We start from the raw sequence: 18266 nt of genomic DNA, 5'->3' as shown, positions 1-18266 counted from the left end.
AAGACAAACCCGACTCTGCGTGGAAAGATGAGGAGCTCTGTGTAGTTGTAGCTGCAGCTCTGGCTGCTAATAGATCCTCAGACTGACCCAGAGGACTGTGGGAGTGGGAGTTGGTGTTAATGAATGAGCTGACTGTAACGTGGGAAAACGGAACGTTTGCACACATTCACACACTTACTGCAACAGTACAGGTGGAAAAACTCACAAAACATATTGAACACTGCTGCACAGTGAGATGTTTTCTGGGTTGGTGGGTACGTGCAGCAGGTTTCAGGAATAGGCACAGGGGCCCGGGAGCTCCGGGGGCTGCTGGATAAAGTTCTAGATCTCGGTTAAAAGACACAATGAGCTTAAACTGACAAAAACCACAAACCTTCACAAATGAGCGACCAGAAAATAACCAAACATTGAAGCATGGTGAATGAAATGGACACAAAATAATCACAGATGAAGATGAAATGGACCATAAATAGACTGAAAAGTTGCCTGCAGAGAGACGATCAAAAAATAAACTAATGGACCAAAAAGAGACAGAGAATGATAAAAATACACACAGTGACACAAACGGAACATAAACAGAGACACAATGATTAAAAATGATGTGACAGCCAACATAACATACAAACAGGTGAATAACACGGTAAGAACAACCAACCTAGACGCAAAACAATGTCATTAGAATTAGTTGTACTGCATTTCTTACTGGCTTCCAAGCAAATATTCATGTATAACTGCAAACTTGTTCGCTGTCACATTTGATGTTCAGATCAGCTGCTGTTCTCTGAATACAAGAGTGACGGGATGATATCTGTTAGTGTTTCTTACTTTTTAAAATGTTTTTACTGGGTTTCCCCTCAACAGGTCTCCTCTAAAGATCCTCTGGATAAGACATATCTGAGACAAGAAAACTCTCTTTGAACAGCTGGTGTCCACAACCTTTGCCGAGTCTGCAGTGGACCCTGCTGCATTAGAAATGTTAGGATCCTCTGTCTGAGGCCAGTTGGTGGATTTACTGTGTCAGTGTCTGGTCAGCCGGTACATTTCTGAACGAAGCCCATGTGAAGACTTTTAAACTGAGGAAAACCACTTCTGTAACCCCTGAAGATTATGAGCGTGTCTTAATTCTCCATTAGCATCTCGGGGGTTAATTCTCACAGACCCGTCTTTTATCCTGAGGAACTCTCTTCAGTGTGATTTTACCTTGAACACGCTACAGCATCTGATTGACCATGAACTTCTTTATTGTGCTGCACTGTTAATTTGTACACACAAAGAATATCATGGGCTGTGTGAGAGTCTGGTGGTGCACAGCTTGTTCATGTGCTTTATTCGGTGATTATAAATTCTTTTTTTTGTGTTGTGGTGTTTGCAGCAAAGCTGTGTAGAGAACCAAACTAACCTCGCCTTCATTCCATTGTTCCTCAGAATTTCTTTGCATGTTCTAGCACAAATCACCAACCACTGCAGCACAGGCTGTTAGAAGTTGGAACCTTTGTGATCTAAAAAAAAAAAGTTCAACAATGAAATTTTTAGCATCTGAAACATGATAACACCTGCTAACTGTCCCTGTTTTCTACTCTGAGGACGACATGTCCACCCTCCTATTTTCTGGATCTCATCCTCTCCACTCTCCTTCAAGCAGCTGCCCCCACACTAATCTCAGCCATTACACAAATCATCAATACATCTCTGACAACAGGCACCTTCCCCACCTCATTCAAACAGACCCAGATTACCTCACAGATTAAGAAGCCAACTCTCGACCCTTGTTGACAATTACAGACCTGTCTCTCTTCTTCCATTTGACCCTTGAACAATCAGTCTTTGATCAATTCTCAGATTTTCTCTTTCTCAAAACAACCCCCTAGATGTCAGTCAGTCTGGCTTCAAGAGTGGTCACTTCACAGAAACTGCACTTATTACGGTTGTACAATCCATGCAGGCTGTGAAAACTGTAGCTCAGTCTCCTGATTTATTCCTACTTGATCTAGTGAACCACCAGATTCTTCTGTCCACACTCTTTGACTTGGACACCTCTGGAACAGCTCTGACCTGCCTCAGGTCTTACTTTATCCTGACGACTGTTTAAGGTATTTCTACCTCTCTAGGGCTCAGTTCTTCTTCCTCTTCTTTTTTTCCATCTACACCTCATCCCCTCACATGGCTTTTCCTATCATTGCTATGCTGAAGACACACAGCTCTTACTGTCCTCTGCCTCTCTGACATCTCTGCTTGGATGAGAGAAAGACATCTACAACTCAACCTCTCCAAGACAGAAGTACTACTCTTCACAACCAGACCTTCAAAACAACACATCAGCATCAACTTACAGTTCTGGTGCACAATTTTGCTTCTCCTTATTTGGAATTGTCAATATAATATTTAATGTATATTCAGCTCATACAAATGTTTTCATTATTTTACTATAGTTTTTTAATGTACACTCCTTGATTATCTTTGTTACATGATGATGAAAGAACATTTTTATTAGCTGAATTTGCTTTGTAATTATGGACATGGATCATTAACGTGATCCATGTCTTCACATAGATTATCATTAATTTTATAAATTATTAATGATACCATATAATTAAAGGTAATTTGAGCACATTTATTTTTTCATAAGTGTGTATTAAACTGGTAGCCCTTTGCATTAATCAGTACCCAGTGAAGTAGCTCTCAGTTTCAAAAAGGTTGGTGACCCCTGCCCTACGTGCAATTTCAATGGAAGAAAAACTATCCCAGCAGCTGTGCAGAGGGTAAATATCACCATCAAGTTCTCACGTTCACCATTTTCTGAAGTGTTTCATTCATTAAGTAAAATCTCCTCATCAACTTGCTCTTCCTTCCCACTGTTTTCACTTTCTCTCCCCCTCTTGAGTTTATCCATCTCCTGCCTTCTCCCTTCTCTATACATCCACCCTCTCACTTGATGGCTTTCGATTTGTCTTTCCATTTGGTCTCTCTGTAACACACACACACACACACACACACACACACACACACACACACACACACACACACACACACACACACACACACACACACACACACAGACATTCACACTTCTCTGCTACAATCAGACAGATCCTCTTTCGCGGGGGGTGGGTAGCACTCGATCTGGTCCCGATATTGGCTTGTTGGAGAGCTGCCATGTATGTTGATTTGCAGTGGAAGATTACAGTTGCTACCCATGACATCTGTAGGATGAGGGAGGGAGGGAGCACATGCAGATGGATGAAACAAGAAAGAACAGAAGGAAGTTGGAGGGGGTACACTGAAAACTGAGCATGCAATAAGAAACTGATAAAAGACTTTTTTAAAAGGCTTTTTTTCCTCAGGATGCTAGGAAAAGCCCTTTAGAACGGCCTCAAATCATCTGCAGCTAAGAGTTAAAGTTGAGCAGGTTCTGAAGCCCTCGACCGAGCTGAACAAATACACAGCAGAGCTGGGAAGATTAAAATCCAGTGTAAAACTAATTATGGTTCCGGGAACCTGACAGACAAGACAAAAAAACATTTTGCTGAAGTGTAGTTGTTTGTGTTGTTCTAAATCCACAGCTGGATGAACATCTGATGGTGCACACGTGGAAAATGGGAACTAGTCATCAAATTGCAAAAATAGTTATATTCCCAGAGGCTCTGCATTAGTGACCTTCTATGGCAGCTGCCTTTCAGAATCCAAAAAAACTCAGAAGACAGAAAGACGGGGGATCCTTTCTTGGTAGTATAAAATAAATGTATATTGATCAACTAATAACAATAACTGAGCAAACAATAAAGTGGTCTGTTTATCCAAAGTACTTTACAATGTTGCTTGACATTCAGCCATTCACACGGCGATGATGGCGATGATGTGCTTGTCTGACCAGTGGGGGGCAACTTGGGGTTCAGCGTCTTGCCCAAGGACACTTTGACATGCAACCATGAGAAACGACTCCCCCACAGCTGAGCTGATGAAGCTGAAAATAGAAAGTTATTGAGTCGTAGACTGCAGCTGTGTGAGGATAAATGCTGACATGTGATTCTTTTAAACACTGCCATGTCTCTCTGTGGTGCATCTGCTACAGGGACTCAATGATCCGTAACTTTACCCGAAACTTGTGGGAAAACATGGTCCGATCTGTTCTTCTTGCTGCGTTGGGCAGTGTTTACTAAAGGACAGGCCGAGCTGCTCTCACACTTATTACCTTCTTGGGGAACCTCAGGACACAAGAACAAAGGTATAGCTGACGTTCCTTTAGACACTGGGGCAAGTTGACATGCAGTGTCAGGGACACTTCAGCATAAACAAGGGGAGCTGGGGATTGAACCACGAATTCTGCAGTCAGTGGATGACCTGCTCTACCTCCTGAGCTATGGCCACCCCTGACCTGTTGGACAAGAGTCAACACGCCTGTTAAAGTCAAGAGCTGATCCACTGACCAGCACCCACCATCAGTCACAGAGGTTGAGTGGAGCCCTCTAACCACATCTGTACTGACCTCAGTGTCCGGCTGGGAAATGAGCAGTGACTCCCCACAAATCCTCCATTTCGTCCATTGAGGGTATAAAGTGGTGTCTTTACCGCGGTCGTCCAGTTATTACTGTTGCAAGTCTTTCGTTGTGGTGTCCAGCAGCCTTCAAAACCAGAACTTATTTTTTTCCATGACCACAGATGGTCTACAGAACCTTTTAACTCAGAAGCCAGAAGTCCTAAGACCGAGCCCAGAAAAGCCTGACAGCTTCCCTATCAACAGGTATCAACCAGCACAATGAGCACTGAGAATCTGCTGCAAAACTAATGGTTTCCAACCCATTTAGATCTGGGGAAAAGTAGCATACAAGTTAATAAGACCACATCCCTGTTTTCAGCTTTATTCTGAATTGTGACAAGTCACATGATTCGTGCCAGCACACACTCCAGTGTACACGTCCTCTTTGCTAAAGATCCGGTGTTGGATGGCTGATCATTTTCTTTGTCTTCGTGTCCCTGTTTGTGCCCGGGATTTTCCCCAAGGTGCAGAAAAACCCTGGTTTCTTCTGTTTTTCTTTACTCAATACAAAATCTTGGTGTCATTTTTCACCAGGGACTGACTCTGGATCCACATATAAAGGTTTTGACTGTCGGTTCAGATCAAGGAAATTTTGATGATTTCGATCATGCAGATCCAGCACAGTCCAAGTCCAGTTAGTAAGAACTATTGAGTGAAGCTGCCATGTTGTCGGCATCTGGACTGGATAGTGTTCATGGTTTCTGGAAGTTTCCTGGACGTTCTCATGTTTTCCTGCACCAAATATGTAGAAATATGGCTGTGAGGTCATCAGTCACCATATTTGGCTTTACTTGATCTTTGGCTCTATCACAACCTGGGTGATTGAGAGTCTTCAGAAACATTTACAGTCTGGTCAACTGCAGCAAAAGAAACCAAATCAGATCCTGCATTGGGAAAGTGTGTTTGTGCTGTTGTTGCTGAAAGATGTAATTGATCTCACTGACATAGTTTTTTAAATTTCTGCTTTACCTTTGGGGTGAGCACAGTGTGCTGTTATAATACAAAAACAAGAAGAACTTACTACTACTAATACTCTTATTATTGATTTAGCAACACTAGCACTTGTACCGCTAGTGTTTGCTGATGATAATAATAATGCTCATCATGTAATTAGCAGTACACAATAAACACAGCAGAAGCAATGAAGACAATACAGTTCAGTCTTTTTAAGTTTAGTTTCGTCGGTTTGGAGACGATTAAAGTTAAAGTCTTTCTGTCTCACACTTTTTCCAACTAACCAATTTCCCACTTTCCTGTCTTATGTTTGTATTTCTTTTTCCTTCCTGGACCTTTAACACATTTGCACCATGTAGTTGTGTCAGAAAGGAGCAAATGTTCAGATGTTGTTAGGTTATATTAAATAAACTTTGGTTAATGAAAATATTTAAAAAGGTCTTTAAATGATCATTTCTTTGCACAGTTTCCTGAAACATGTCAGACACAGTAGTTCATTCTTCCATGTTGGATTTGTTGTCATTTTTTCATGTCTGATATAAAAAATGTCTACGTATTGTACTACACACAGCAATTAATACATTCTTGTAATGAGGGGGGCTGTGTCAAAACCTGACGGAGCAAATGAAGCCACCCTGCTGTTGGAGCGAATTCTGCTCCTCCAACGCTCGATACAAGAATCAGTTGCAGCTCTGACTTTTCCTGGTTTGCCCTGAAGACAAGCGGCTATAACAATAACAAGAGTGTGTTGACTTCACACTGCACTGTGTATTAACAGGTATGTGTGTGTGTGTGTGTGTGTGTGTGTTTGTGTGTGTGTGTTTTGTACCAACAGACACCGACTACATCAGTGAGAAAGAAAAGAAGAAGGTGGAGCTGATGTTGTCGTTTCTCACAGAAGAATCCAAACAGGCTGCAGCCAGCACCGCTGTGAGTATGACTGCATGTGATGAAAGGTTTCCTGACCTCATGGGGGTGTAGAGAGGAACCTCGGAGCTTCACTGGGTCTGCGGGGAAACTTATTCAGACTAAATACAAAGCACCACGTCAGCTCAGGCTGCAGTAACATCTCCAGTGAAGAACAGGTGAGTGACTGGGCTGCAGAACCAAACTGTGACACAGTGAGGCTCCTTTAAATCATCACTGATTCAAGCTGTACTGCTAAACAACAAAGCCTGAAGTTTAAAGGGAAGGATTCAGTTAAAGGTGGCAGTTTGGACAAACTGATCCCATTACCCTTGAGGGTGAACCTGGTCAGGAGAAAGCCATTTCCTCCCCTGTGAGTCTCGCTCTTTCTCTCAGCAGCAGAAACCTGATCCTTCACTTTCCCCTGCCGACTCCACCACAGAGCTGAACTGGCCGAGGACAAGGTTTATTATTGATCATAGGAGGAGAGAGGAGACGGAGGAGTGAGGACGACGTATAAATCACTTTTTTTGCTACGTCATGCTTCAAGAGCCAGTAGATCAAACTCCTGCTTTCTCCTGCACACAGATGTGTACGTTGTGTTAGTCTCAGATAGAAGCAAAGAGAGAAAATGAAACAGAGGAAGAGCTTGAGGGAGGAGGGGGGGGGGGGGGGGGGGGAGGGGGGGGCGTCTGCTCTGATGGAGGGCTGACTGGAAAGTTTCCTCTGTCTAAGAAACAACACTTGGATTTGAGCCCTCAAGAGTTTTATACTTGGATTCTTGTATTGGTGAATTAAATTATGATAGTTTCTTTTTGTTTGTTCAGAATTTTCCCTCTGGGGGAACAGTTATGTACAGTTTAGCTGAGAGTCCAGTCCGGTTTTGAGAGAGGACTGAAGCTGGGGAGTTGGTACCATGTGTGAGTCAGTCAGCAAATCCCAGTCTCTGTCTTTCTAATGTCTGTACTTACTGATAATTCTGTTTTAGAGTGAAGACCTCTGCTGTCTCTTAAGGTGGAATGATGCTGTTCACGATCCGCAGAGGAGTTGAATCGACCAATCAGCTTGCTCGATGTGCAGCCCTGCACAATGTGTGGTTAAATTTTTGTTGACCTCTGTGTGCATCAGTTTTACTCATAATACGGTTCTGTGTTGGGGTCTGTAGACTTCACATGTATCTGAGGAGAAGTTACCGGTAACGCACAGCTAGCAGCTCGCTCTGTAATGGCTGTGTGTGAGTGATATGTAATGTTCAGATTTGGAGAAGTGCCTCATGAAGAATGGTGGTCAGGTCCAAACTGCACCTAAATCCATGTCGTCTGATTACTGTAGATGAATCATCGTCGGGTAAATGTCAATTGAACGGTAACTAACTGCCTGAGTTAACTGTGGGCAACACTCCGACCCACTGGTCCACAATGACTGGAAGCTCAAAAAATAGAAAAACCTTCAAGTTGTATTGGCTCTTTTCTCAAAACAAACTTTGCAGCAAACTTTAGTTTTCAATTTTTTAAATGTGAAAAGAAAATGAAAACAGAAACACTAGAAACTTTCCACAGCACACACTGACTGGCAACAACCAGGACCAACAAGATCCAACCAGTGTTTACGTCCATCTCACTCTGCTAATTGGCTCCACAGTCATTAAGTGTGTTTCCTCAGTTGTGAGGTGTGTGGACTGTCCTGGCTGTCACACTCTAAAGATTTGTGACTTTAGTCTTAGTAGAGTTCAGTTAATTGCTTCTAGCTGCTGTGTGTGTGAGAATGTGGTTTGAGGCCTGGTTGCTCAAAGAGGAATGTTGGGTTCTCTCTTTAAATATCTGAGGTCTTTAGCTCACTTTGTTTGGAGCCTTGGGATGAATTTTACTGTGAATTGCTGCTGTATAAACAAATCCAATTAAATTTGTGTTAATGCTGTGTTTATTCGTCACTCATCAATCTGCTTTAGTTTGCGTTGGTTGCAGAACCACTGTCCTTACTGGTGCGGTGTGATTTGGGATTGAACTGTAAGTCAGGTAGTTCCTGCATTCAGTCAACCAACATCGCACAGGACACTGAGGAGCGTTTAACAGCAGTGTGAAGTGGTGTGATGTGTCTCTGTAAACCTGCAGCGGCTGTTCAGAAGCAGAAACCACCCAGAGCAAGATTCTCTTTTCTAACTCTTCAGGTTTTATGTAACCAAAACATCTTATTTGACTATCAAACATTTATTAGGGGAACTACAAGAGTTGTTGAATTATTTATGGCAGTCCCATGATTTTAGCTGCTCCGGCAACACACGGCTGTTTGAAGGGTCACATTAGGGTTAGGGTGCTCACAAGTATAGAAAGGAAGTTGGACTGTTACAGTGTAAGCTCCATGGTAAAATGGGGGTTATATGTCCTCTGCTTTAATGGAATGGACCAAGTCATCTGTCCCCAGACGGGAGCAGACCGTGGCATCTGGAACCATGCTGACATTTCTTTTTTTTCCCTCAGTACAAAGAAAGTCAGAGTAGAGGCGTCAGCAGTTGATGACACAGGAGCTGGTCCTCGTGCAGTATCTGCCACCTCGGTATAAAAACCGCTTCCTGCAGATGCCCCCCTTCAGCTGCCTGTGTCTTCCTAAATCATTAGACTGTTTGAAAAGCTGTCGGATTGTTTCAGTTTATCTCAAGGTTTCCATGGACATTTAACACACACACACATATACACACACTTTTTGTGTTTGCTTATATTTGCCAAGACGGGCAAACCAGATCCAAGGGGGAGGGGGAGAAGGGCCGCTGATAAACAGGTCTGATGACTCCCAATGCGTTGACCTTTGAATTAAACCTGCTGAGCTTTACAGGTGAGCTTCATGTTCATCCTCATCAGTTCATGTGTCAGTACTTGTTACTACTGGTTCATCATCCAAATGCAATTGAACCATAGCGGACGTGAAACTTTCTCTATGAAATAATGACTCATCAAACAGTTAATCTGCATCTGTATCATGTGTATCAAGTCCAAAAACAGTGGATCCCATAATCCAGCATTTTCCAGTAAACTGTCCCCGTCTCTACTGTATCTGTTTGTCAGGTCTGCAAATCATTCACTGTGTTCCTAAACAGGACACAACTCATTACTGAATGCAGTGAATTAGAAGGATTGTACTGAGAAAATCAAACTCAAAACTTGTCGTGTCATTTTTATTCGTGGGTTATAGGAAACATTAAGCAAACCAGACTTTTGTAGATCAGCGGTTGGTGGACTGGGTCCCTGTCTCCAGTCTTTATGCAAAGCTAACCCTTTTCCCCCGTTGGCATATGAGGACATCAGTGTGACATGTCCAAAAAACCTACTCTCACACAGACTGAGACACCTGGAACCAGGTTCTGAGCTCTAACACTCTGATAATACGACCCTTCATTTCACGATACGCCACTGTCAGTTTAACATGGACGGCTTTTTCTTTTTCTTTACCCCAAAGGAGACGGGAGCTGACCGGAGCAACAGACCTGCTAGCTGCACTTAGCACATAACCCAGACAGGCAGAGTTAAGAGTTGAGATGTTCACATTGAAATGCTGATAATTCAGAGCAGAGTGGTGGGGGGCAAGTGGGATATCTGCACTCCTGAGATCTGAGGTAATTACTCTGCTAAGAAACAGTCTCATTTTCTTCACGTCCAGAACCACGAGGCATGAGAGGAGGTGAGCTGTGACTGTGCAGCTCTGCGTGACCTTTCATTATCACACTGAACTGTGTGTGTGTGTGTGTTTACTATAAAACCCAGAAGACGTTAAACCCGTATATGAGTTTCATACGATGGACTGAAATTCATCGACCTTTTCTTCTTTCCCCTCTGCTTCACACACCAGCCCTCAGTGGTGTTGGAGTGTAATCACGTCTTTTCTCTTTTAAATATTATTCTGGGATTGTTTTAAACGATCAAAGCGAGTAAGAGTCAATGTAAAGAAAAGTTTGCGATTAGGTAAGTGAGTTGGTTTCTCTGTTAGTAATTCAGCTCATTTGACCAAAGGAGATTTTATTCAGTTGGATTTAGAATAAATCCAGACGCACAACAATAAAGTCAGAGACCAATATTATTTTGTTAGGGATGTTTCCTACAGCTGTCGGAAGCTGTAAAGATCTGTGATTATTGGTTCTCAGTTCAGTTTAACATTGTCACATGACTTGTAGAGATGTTTGCTTGGATTTTTCTATGCGTAAAAGGAAACTGGACCAAGCTTACAAAGGGGTCCAATGATTGAGAGCAGAGCAAAGGAAGTGGAGGTTTAAAATTGTCCTCAGTGATTGGTTTGTGTCTTTGTGTCTCTGTGTAGTGTTGGTCATTTGTCTCACTGGTGTTTTTTATGTGTGGTTGTTATGTCTCTTAGTGTCTACGTTGGGTTTTGTTATGTTTTTGTGTGTCTCTCTGTGGTTATTTTACATCTCCTTGTGTCCACTTTGTCTGTTTTATTTATTTCCACTTTTTTTTTGTGAGGGTCTTGAGGCCAGTCCAACAATTCAACGGTGCATTTCAGTCCAGCTGGTGGCTCTGCTGCAGAGAAATGTTCTGTTACTGACCTGATCTTTTTCTGTGTGTGTGTGTGAGAGAGAACACACTGATGTGAAAAGCCCTGAGCCGTCAACAGCACTTCCAGGAACTTTCATCTCCACTGGTCATAAAATCAGTCCAGGAGACTAATGTCTTTGTTTTCTTGTCTTTCTTTCTCTGTTCACCATCGGTCTGTCAGTCGTTCACTCTCTCGTCTTTTCATTGTCACTCTGAACTCTGTCTGACTTTTGGAATATGACGTCTGCAGTGTGAAGAGGCTTTGATATGAAGCTTAGAGAGAATTCTGAGTAATTAAATTTAAATGAATCCTTTTATTTTATAGCTGGTTTTGGGGGCAAATTAGGTTCTATTACATGTTACTTCTCTACACATCAATAAGCTACATAATGTTTTATTCAGGCTATTATTAACTGCAGCATTACACAATTATTTGTCAGACATGATCTATTAAAGTAATTTAATGTTAAAAAACTTCTCATAAGTGATTCTCCAAGGACAGGAAATAAACAAGAACACGCCAAAATAAGAGTCGTGAGTGTTAAATGCCGAAAAACATGCAGCAGGACTCCACAGATCATCTTTAATAATCAGTCACACAGTCCATCGGTGTTTAATGGTTTTAATCAGTTTGCAGACATTTGTTAATTACTTTGAGTTGCAGCTTCATCAGGACACAGTTCCTCTCTCTGAATATTCTGTAGCACCTCGTTGTTGAGTGTTTCAGTCCAGTTCTGTCTGCAGCCTGTAGTGTTGGTCTGGAAGTGGTCCGAGGTTTATTCTTTACATTTACTGCACTTAGGTCTGTTTAGACGGAGGCTAAATCCTGTGCGGCACGTTACAAAGAAGCTGAGCTGTGAATTCCTGTTAACGCTGTCACCTGCCGCTTGTTGAGAGAAGGGAAAACGCTCAGTGGTCTGATGAAACCAATCATCTGTCTGGCTACAAGCTAAAAGATGCTTTAATTTGCCCGGTGATAATAGTTTTGATCCTGTTTGTGTAATAAGAAATAAGTACAAACTAACAAACAAAGTACAAACTTCTTTCCCCCTCTGACTTGTAAGAACTTCAGTCAGCAGCATCTGTTGGATGCTAAAGTAAGTTTGTAGTATTTCTGGTTGTAGTTTGCATTGTGCAGCACCTCTGAAGAATCATATCTGTGATGCAAACCGCTGCATTTGCTGGGCACAGAATCCCTTTTCTAAAAAGGCAGTGATGGATTCTACTTGAGTACAGTTTGAAGTATTTCTACTTTGAGTATTTTAAAAGCATCAGAATGTTTCTGCTGAATGTTTCTGTGTGATCACGAGCCTGTGCGCTGACCCTCTGCTGGTCTCAGGGCAGCAGGGTGACTATGGTGGGCCGGGGTCACACGGAGAAACCTCAGGAGACGTGGTATAAAAAAAGAGTCGAGGCTGCAGGGGGGGAAAACTAATAGCATCGGTTTTCTGGAGGAGGAAAAGAGGAGTGTGGGTGCACGGCCCTAAACTCTTGCTGCAGCCGGTGATTATTCTCACACCTGCAGTGGCAGGATGAAGGTGGAGGGCGGGAGGAGAGAGAGAGCAGAAAGGCTGTGAAGTGAAAACATACGAAGTGAACAGATGGGACGAGAGTAGCAGGAAAGGAGGCAGCGAGCGAGAGCAGCAGGTGAGAGGGTGATGTTGACACCGTCAGGAGAAGTGTTTCCTCCAGCACCTGTGGTGTTAGCTCAGGCGTCCCAGCATGCACCAGGGCTAAAAAAAACAATGCAGTGAGTGTGTGTTGTTGTTCAGAGACAGTAACCGTCATGATCCTCGCTTCTGAATCCTGAACATGTATCTGAATACGTCTGGTACAGAGCAGAGTCGGTACTGTGGGTTTTTACAGGGAGCAGAGAACATCTGAGTCCAGATTCTTCAGTGAAGCTGTTCTGTTTCTGTCTCGTAGCCGACCAGTGAAGAAGACCTCTGTCCCATCTGCTACGCTCACTCCATCTCTGCTGTCTTCAAGCCCTGCTCCCACAAGTCCTGCAAGTGAGTCCACACAGACACACACACGCACACACACACACACACGCACAGAAAGGTTTAATCATGTCCAGCTTCTTGATTTTAGTGCTGTGATCAAACCTTCTGTCTTTGAGTTGCACAAAGTCTGAGCTAAAGTGATATTTTTACAAATGATCACTGTAATGTTCCCCATGAAAGTTTTCACCTTTGACATGTTTTTGACTTTGTGTCATGGTCTGATTTAGCTTCTTTGACAAAAAAAAACAGATTGTTGTGGTGCTGATCGAAACCAGACAGAACTGAGCTGATTCTAATCACCTCCTCAGCCAAATTCTCACCTTGTTTTCCGTTCCATCCCACATTTAACCTAAATATGGAAAAGGAGAGCTAGACTCTCAACTTAGGGACATTTACTAATAGATTTGATGTCATTCTGCGTTGTGCAGTCCCCTGTTATGGAGGCTGCCATGTTGCACCTCTATGTTACTACAATAGCACAAACTGTACATGGTCAAAGACTTTTTTACTGCTTAAAGGCCGAATAAGCACGATTTTGTACCTCTGCTATTTGACATGGTTGTCATGCTCTGCCCCCCCCCATCAACAGAGCTACATGCATGTTTGTTTCACTGATCCAGCACAAAAAATCGATAATGTTTCCAGTGAATCACCTTCATGGAGGAGGATTTATGAAGACCTGTTGAGCCAGACTTAGTTTCAGCCTGCTGTACCTAATAAACTGAGCACTCAGCTTGTATGTCTTTCCCTCTCTGTCCAGAGCCTGCATCAATCAGCATCTGATGAACAACAAGGACTGTTTCTTCTGCAAAGCCACCATCACTGGGGTGGAGGACTACAGCAAGCCTGCCGCCTCCTAACACACCCAGACATACAGAAGAAGCCTCTGTAAATAACTGAAACATCCTTCACACATTAGACCACATATCAATAACCCAAAGATTCCACACAGAGCTGTGCTGCTTGCGTGTGTGTGTGTGTGTGTGTGGAGTGCTGTCACCTGAAGAGACTCCTGCAGGTGTAAACCATGTGCAGACACCATTTCCTGTGTGTGTGTTACTAATTTTTCCTTAAAAAGAAGTGTGAGTGTGAACATCTCACACACACTGTAGTCGTGCACACAGCCCTTTGGAGGCAGCTCCAGGTGAACTGATGGAGAGGACGTTAAAAAGAGGACAGCAGAGTGAGTGTGCAGTCCAACCCTGTAAAATATCAACTAACACGTTTGCGAGTCTGTCAGGTGCCACATCAGCTCTGACCGTTACAGAGCTTTTTGTTAAGAAGTGTTGAGGTAAAGACAGAATTCTGTAGTAAAAACACTGTAAAGCTCAGATGGTGGTAACCTGACAGTAACGTACATCAGATAAACATTTGTTAGTGTTTTGAAACCTCGGTGATGTCTGCGATCATTTATATTAAAGGGAAATCAGGGAGGAATTGGTTCAAAGCCAGTAACAGGGAGGAGGACAGCAGTGGTGAGCGATGAAGGTTTGCAGGTGAATGGATAAACAGACGATGATCAGACAGCAACAATTAACAGATTCAACTAATCCCAGCAAATTTTGTCACTGCAGCTTTTCTGCAAATTTGACCTATACTCTGCCCTGTCCCTGAACGCCTCACGACAGAGCTGCTGTTGGATGGTTGGTTAATAGTTAGTGCCATCACTTGTGTGGTTGTGTTGTGTACTGTGGGTCTGGATTCCTATAGATACACATCTGTGCACTGTACCACAGGAAACCAACTTCACAGAGAAGCCCGTCGCTCAGATGCCGATGCTGTGGTTTAAAGCCGTTACACAGGTTTACTCTGTGTGTTTGCGTGTGTATAATAGTGACTGATCTTCATATACTGTACTGAGTCGGCCACGTTGGTTTGTTTTCATGTGGCATCAGGAGTCATGGAATAATTCAACGTCTGGACTTTAAGCTGGATAATTGTGACATTATTCAAAGGCAGTTTCTGTGAGAGCATCATCAGCAGTGATTCCTCAGCCATCGCCATTAATCTCGGTGACTCACTCACACTACTTCAGGATCAGATGTCTCCTCATCACATCACCTCATCTGTTAAACTGTGCTAAATACTCGCTCATGTGGGAAATGATGTCTACATATGGTTTTGGTGCTTTTAAACATCTGGCTCCAGATGTGCGAGAAGAAGCTGCGTCTCTAAGCTGTTTATCGCACACGTTAAATTAATTACCATCACATTTGCATGAAGACGCGTGTCTGCAGTGGAACTTTATGAACTGTTTCACAGACTATCAGGGCTGGATGAAGGTTCCCATAGAAACAGAGACGCAGAGAAATGTGTATGTCCTGCATTTGGACTCACTCTGCCGCTGCAGCAGTTAGGCCTCAGCAGCTGGGTAACACATCTGACACGAGTCGCTGCACAGCAGGGAAACACACTCACACACACGTTATTATGTGAACGTGAGCAGATTTAGACGTTGGCATGAGACGAGGAAGCTGCGGTGATTAGAAGAGGACACAGAACAACAATGAGTTGGGAGGGTTAAGGTTTCTAAAGCTGCTGCTGTGAGCAGATGTTTAGAAAGCTGATGAAAGCAGAGTCTGCTGTTTGATGGTGATGATGTTTGTGCAGAGAGAAAACTAAATTATAAAGGATTCAGACTGAATCGAGCTTAAAAATACGTTCCCCACTGGAGTTTTCTTCCTGAAAGCATCAGTGTTTCCTGCTGCCACATGTGATCTGCAGCCTTGTTATTGGTCCCAAGTACATCAGTAAATATGTCTGAGCCACATCACCCAGCCCTGACGGACACACCGATTTCTCCCGCATGCGTTTTGAATCGCACAAAGCTCCACGCGCTGTAGAACAGAGGCTGAGGTTAAATCTGTTTGTGCTTTCGTACAGTTGGCTGGAAAAGTCTGTGTCCCCTTCGTATTCGTGGTATGTGGGGGATGCAAACTTACACCTGAAGCTAACGTCACATAACATAACAATGCACATTCAGCTGGTACAAATGTTACTTCATCATCAGAAGCAATAAGTTAGTTATAGTAAAATAATGTACAGAATAATGACTAAAGTGCAAAAGTTTGCATCCCCCTTTATAAATTAAGTAAAACTTTACTTTAATTTCTGATGAAACAACATTTGTACTGACCAAATATGCAATAAATGTTGTTTGTTTTACTCTTTTCGAGTGAGGAGATGCAAACTTTTTCATCCAACTAAGTAGTGCAAGTTCACTTCAGTGTTACTGTGTGTGTGTGTGTGTGTGAGCGAGAGCGCACAGACACATCTGGGTTATAAATAGAGGTAAACCTGCAGCAGAGACACACAGAGGTGTAAAAAAACAAGAACATATCATGATGTAGAGAGAGGACAGGACATTGGAGTCTCAGTACAACATCACACACACACACACACATGCAGTGGGGATAGGACGACAGCGTCCTTGGGTGTGAGGAGTAGCTGTCACATTAGCACAACAGTTCACCTGTAGCTGTCAGAGCAGTACCACACTCTTCCTCCACAGCAGTAGCATGGAGGTGTTATCTCACACACACACACACACACACACAGAACTGTGGAGAATTCGTACCTCACCACAACTCAGGTGGATTACACAACGGGACGGACCGACACAGATGGTTTGTGTGTTTTTGTGGTTGTTTTTTGTCTGAAAAGTGGCGTTAACAGGGCTCAGGGGCCCCGGGTCTGAGCCTCTCTTTGAACAGACTATTTGAGGGGACAACACGGCTAGAAAAGCACTAGAAGCTTAAAACAAAGACACACAAATCACCACAGACAGACTCTGGGCCTGTATCCAGGGGCCCGTTGTGTCCTAATCCATCCACGACCTGCAGGAAAACTATACGTACTGTAAACACAAGGGTGCAGGGAGAAGGTCTACAGCCATCTGAACTCTAACACACACTTTAGATAATCACACTGTAAAGTTCCACACACTCGGATCAGGACAGGTCAGGTGTGATGGATTCAGTTTCTCTTTAAAGGAACAGGTCAACAACCTGCAGGAACAACTGGGTCTTGGTGCTGAAGCTCAATAAACCACAACAATGTGTCCAGACCTCAAACTGAAACTGGGTTACTGTGTTCAAACACAGCTGCTGTCATAAGGAAATTGTAGGCAGATAGTGAGTTAATAAAGGGACAGTTCACACGTTTGTCTACTACCTGACGTGTTGGACTGTTGTGATCAGGGTCTTAGTGAATCGTGGTCATTGTGTTGACACTAAACTGATTGTGATCTATAGGAATGTGCATCTTTAGACTCATAAATGTTCCCACAATAAATTTTACTTCTCACTTTTAAATTTAGTTTGTTATAACAAACAGCAGACTAGAATTTTTCCTGTCCGTGTCTAATCTAAAGGCTTCTGATTGTTGAGATTGTGCTTGTTTCAAAATAGTTGTCGGTGTGAAAACCAAATCAGATAAAAATGATACACATGGAGCTGAAGTAGAAAAGAGAACCTTTGATTATGTGTGGGATGTCTCGATGCTGACGCCAGCAGCTGTTTTAACATAATTGGTGGCAGACAAAGTAAAGCCGGTCGCCACCATATTTGTTTTGGCAGAAGAATGTGAGAATTTTCATTCTTGCACGATTTGCGTTACTGCAGTGGATTGATGAGGACAAAACAGTTCAGTACTTGTATCGGTGCTCGGTATCGACGAGTGCTCAAATGTAAGTATTTGTACTTGTGCTCAGAATGGGAAAAAGTGCTATCGGGACATCCTCAATTATGTGTCTTTTAAAAGGAAAAAGGGAACATCAGAATATTTTATTTTATTTGTCTTTTGATTAGAATTCAACAGTTCACTCTTCAGCTTAAATTTGTCGTTAAATGTTGGTTTTCCTAACATTTAATAACAGCTGGAATGTTCCGAGCTGTAACGAAGGGGGTCTGAGTGAATGTCGGTGAAATGTTCAATATTTCCCGTGGAACGACGTCGCACAGTGAATTTCCATTGAACTAATGCCAGATATATGAAGTTCACACTGACGAATGAAACAACACATATTCACTGCTACAGGCGCAAGTGAACGGTTTCAGTGGGAACTAAAGGGCTGATGGGATGTTGATACAGTATTATTTCACTGATGTGTGTATGTGTGAGTGTGAGCTGAAGGCAGCATTTATATTCAGAGCATGTTTCTGACTGAACAGTGTTTTAGTTCTCTTATTCTGGGGTGGAGGGAATGCGACATGTTGGGGAGGGACAGACTTTCTTTTTCTCCTTTGTGTGACACAGTGCACATATATATATACATGGAACTGCATTAAATTATTTATCCTGAACCAAAACATTGCTTCAGTGTGTTTA

At 42.9% G+C, this 18266-nt stretch overlaps 1 protein-coding gene across 3 annotated transcripts in view; it reads left to right on the top strand.

Annotated features, from left to right (window-relative positions):
- LOC137127302 (E3 ubiquitin-protein ligase RNF123) overlaps nucleotides 1-18266 on the top strand; it is a 102748-nt gene extending 84482 nt beyond the window's left edge. For all 3 annotated transcript variants that reach the window (XM_067504114.1, XM_067504112.1, XM_067504113.1), the window contains exons 38-40: nucleotides 6324-6418; nucleotides 12859-12944; nucleotides 13699-18266. In XM_067504114.1, the coding sequence (XP_067360215.1) occupies nucleotides 6324-6418; nucleotides 12859-12944; nucleotides 13699-13798 (281 nt within the window). In that variant the 3' untranslated portion in view covers nucleotides 13799-18266. The remainder of the gene's footprint in view (nucleotides 1-6323; nucleotides 6419-12858; nucleotides 12945-13698) is intronic.

This window comes from Channa argus, chromosome 5 (genome assembly GCF_033026475.1).
Source record: "Channa argus isolate prfri chromosome 5, Channa argus male v1.0, whole genome shotgun sequence".
Taxonomy (NCBI): domain Eukaryota; kingdom Metazoa; phylum Chordata; class Actinopteri; order Anabantiformes; family Channidae; genus Channa; species Channa argus.
The sequence above is the reverse complement of the archived record's forward strand: the minus strand, read 5'-3'. Positions and strand labels throughout refer to the sequence as shown.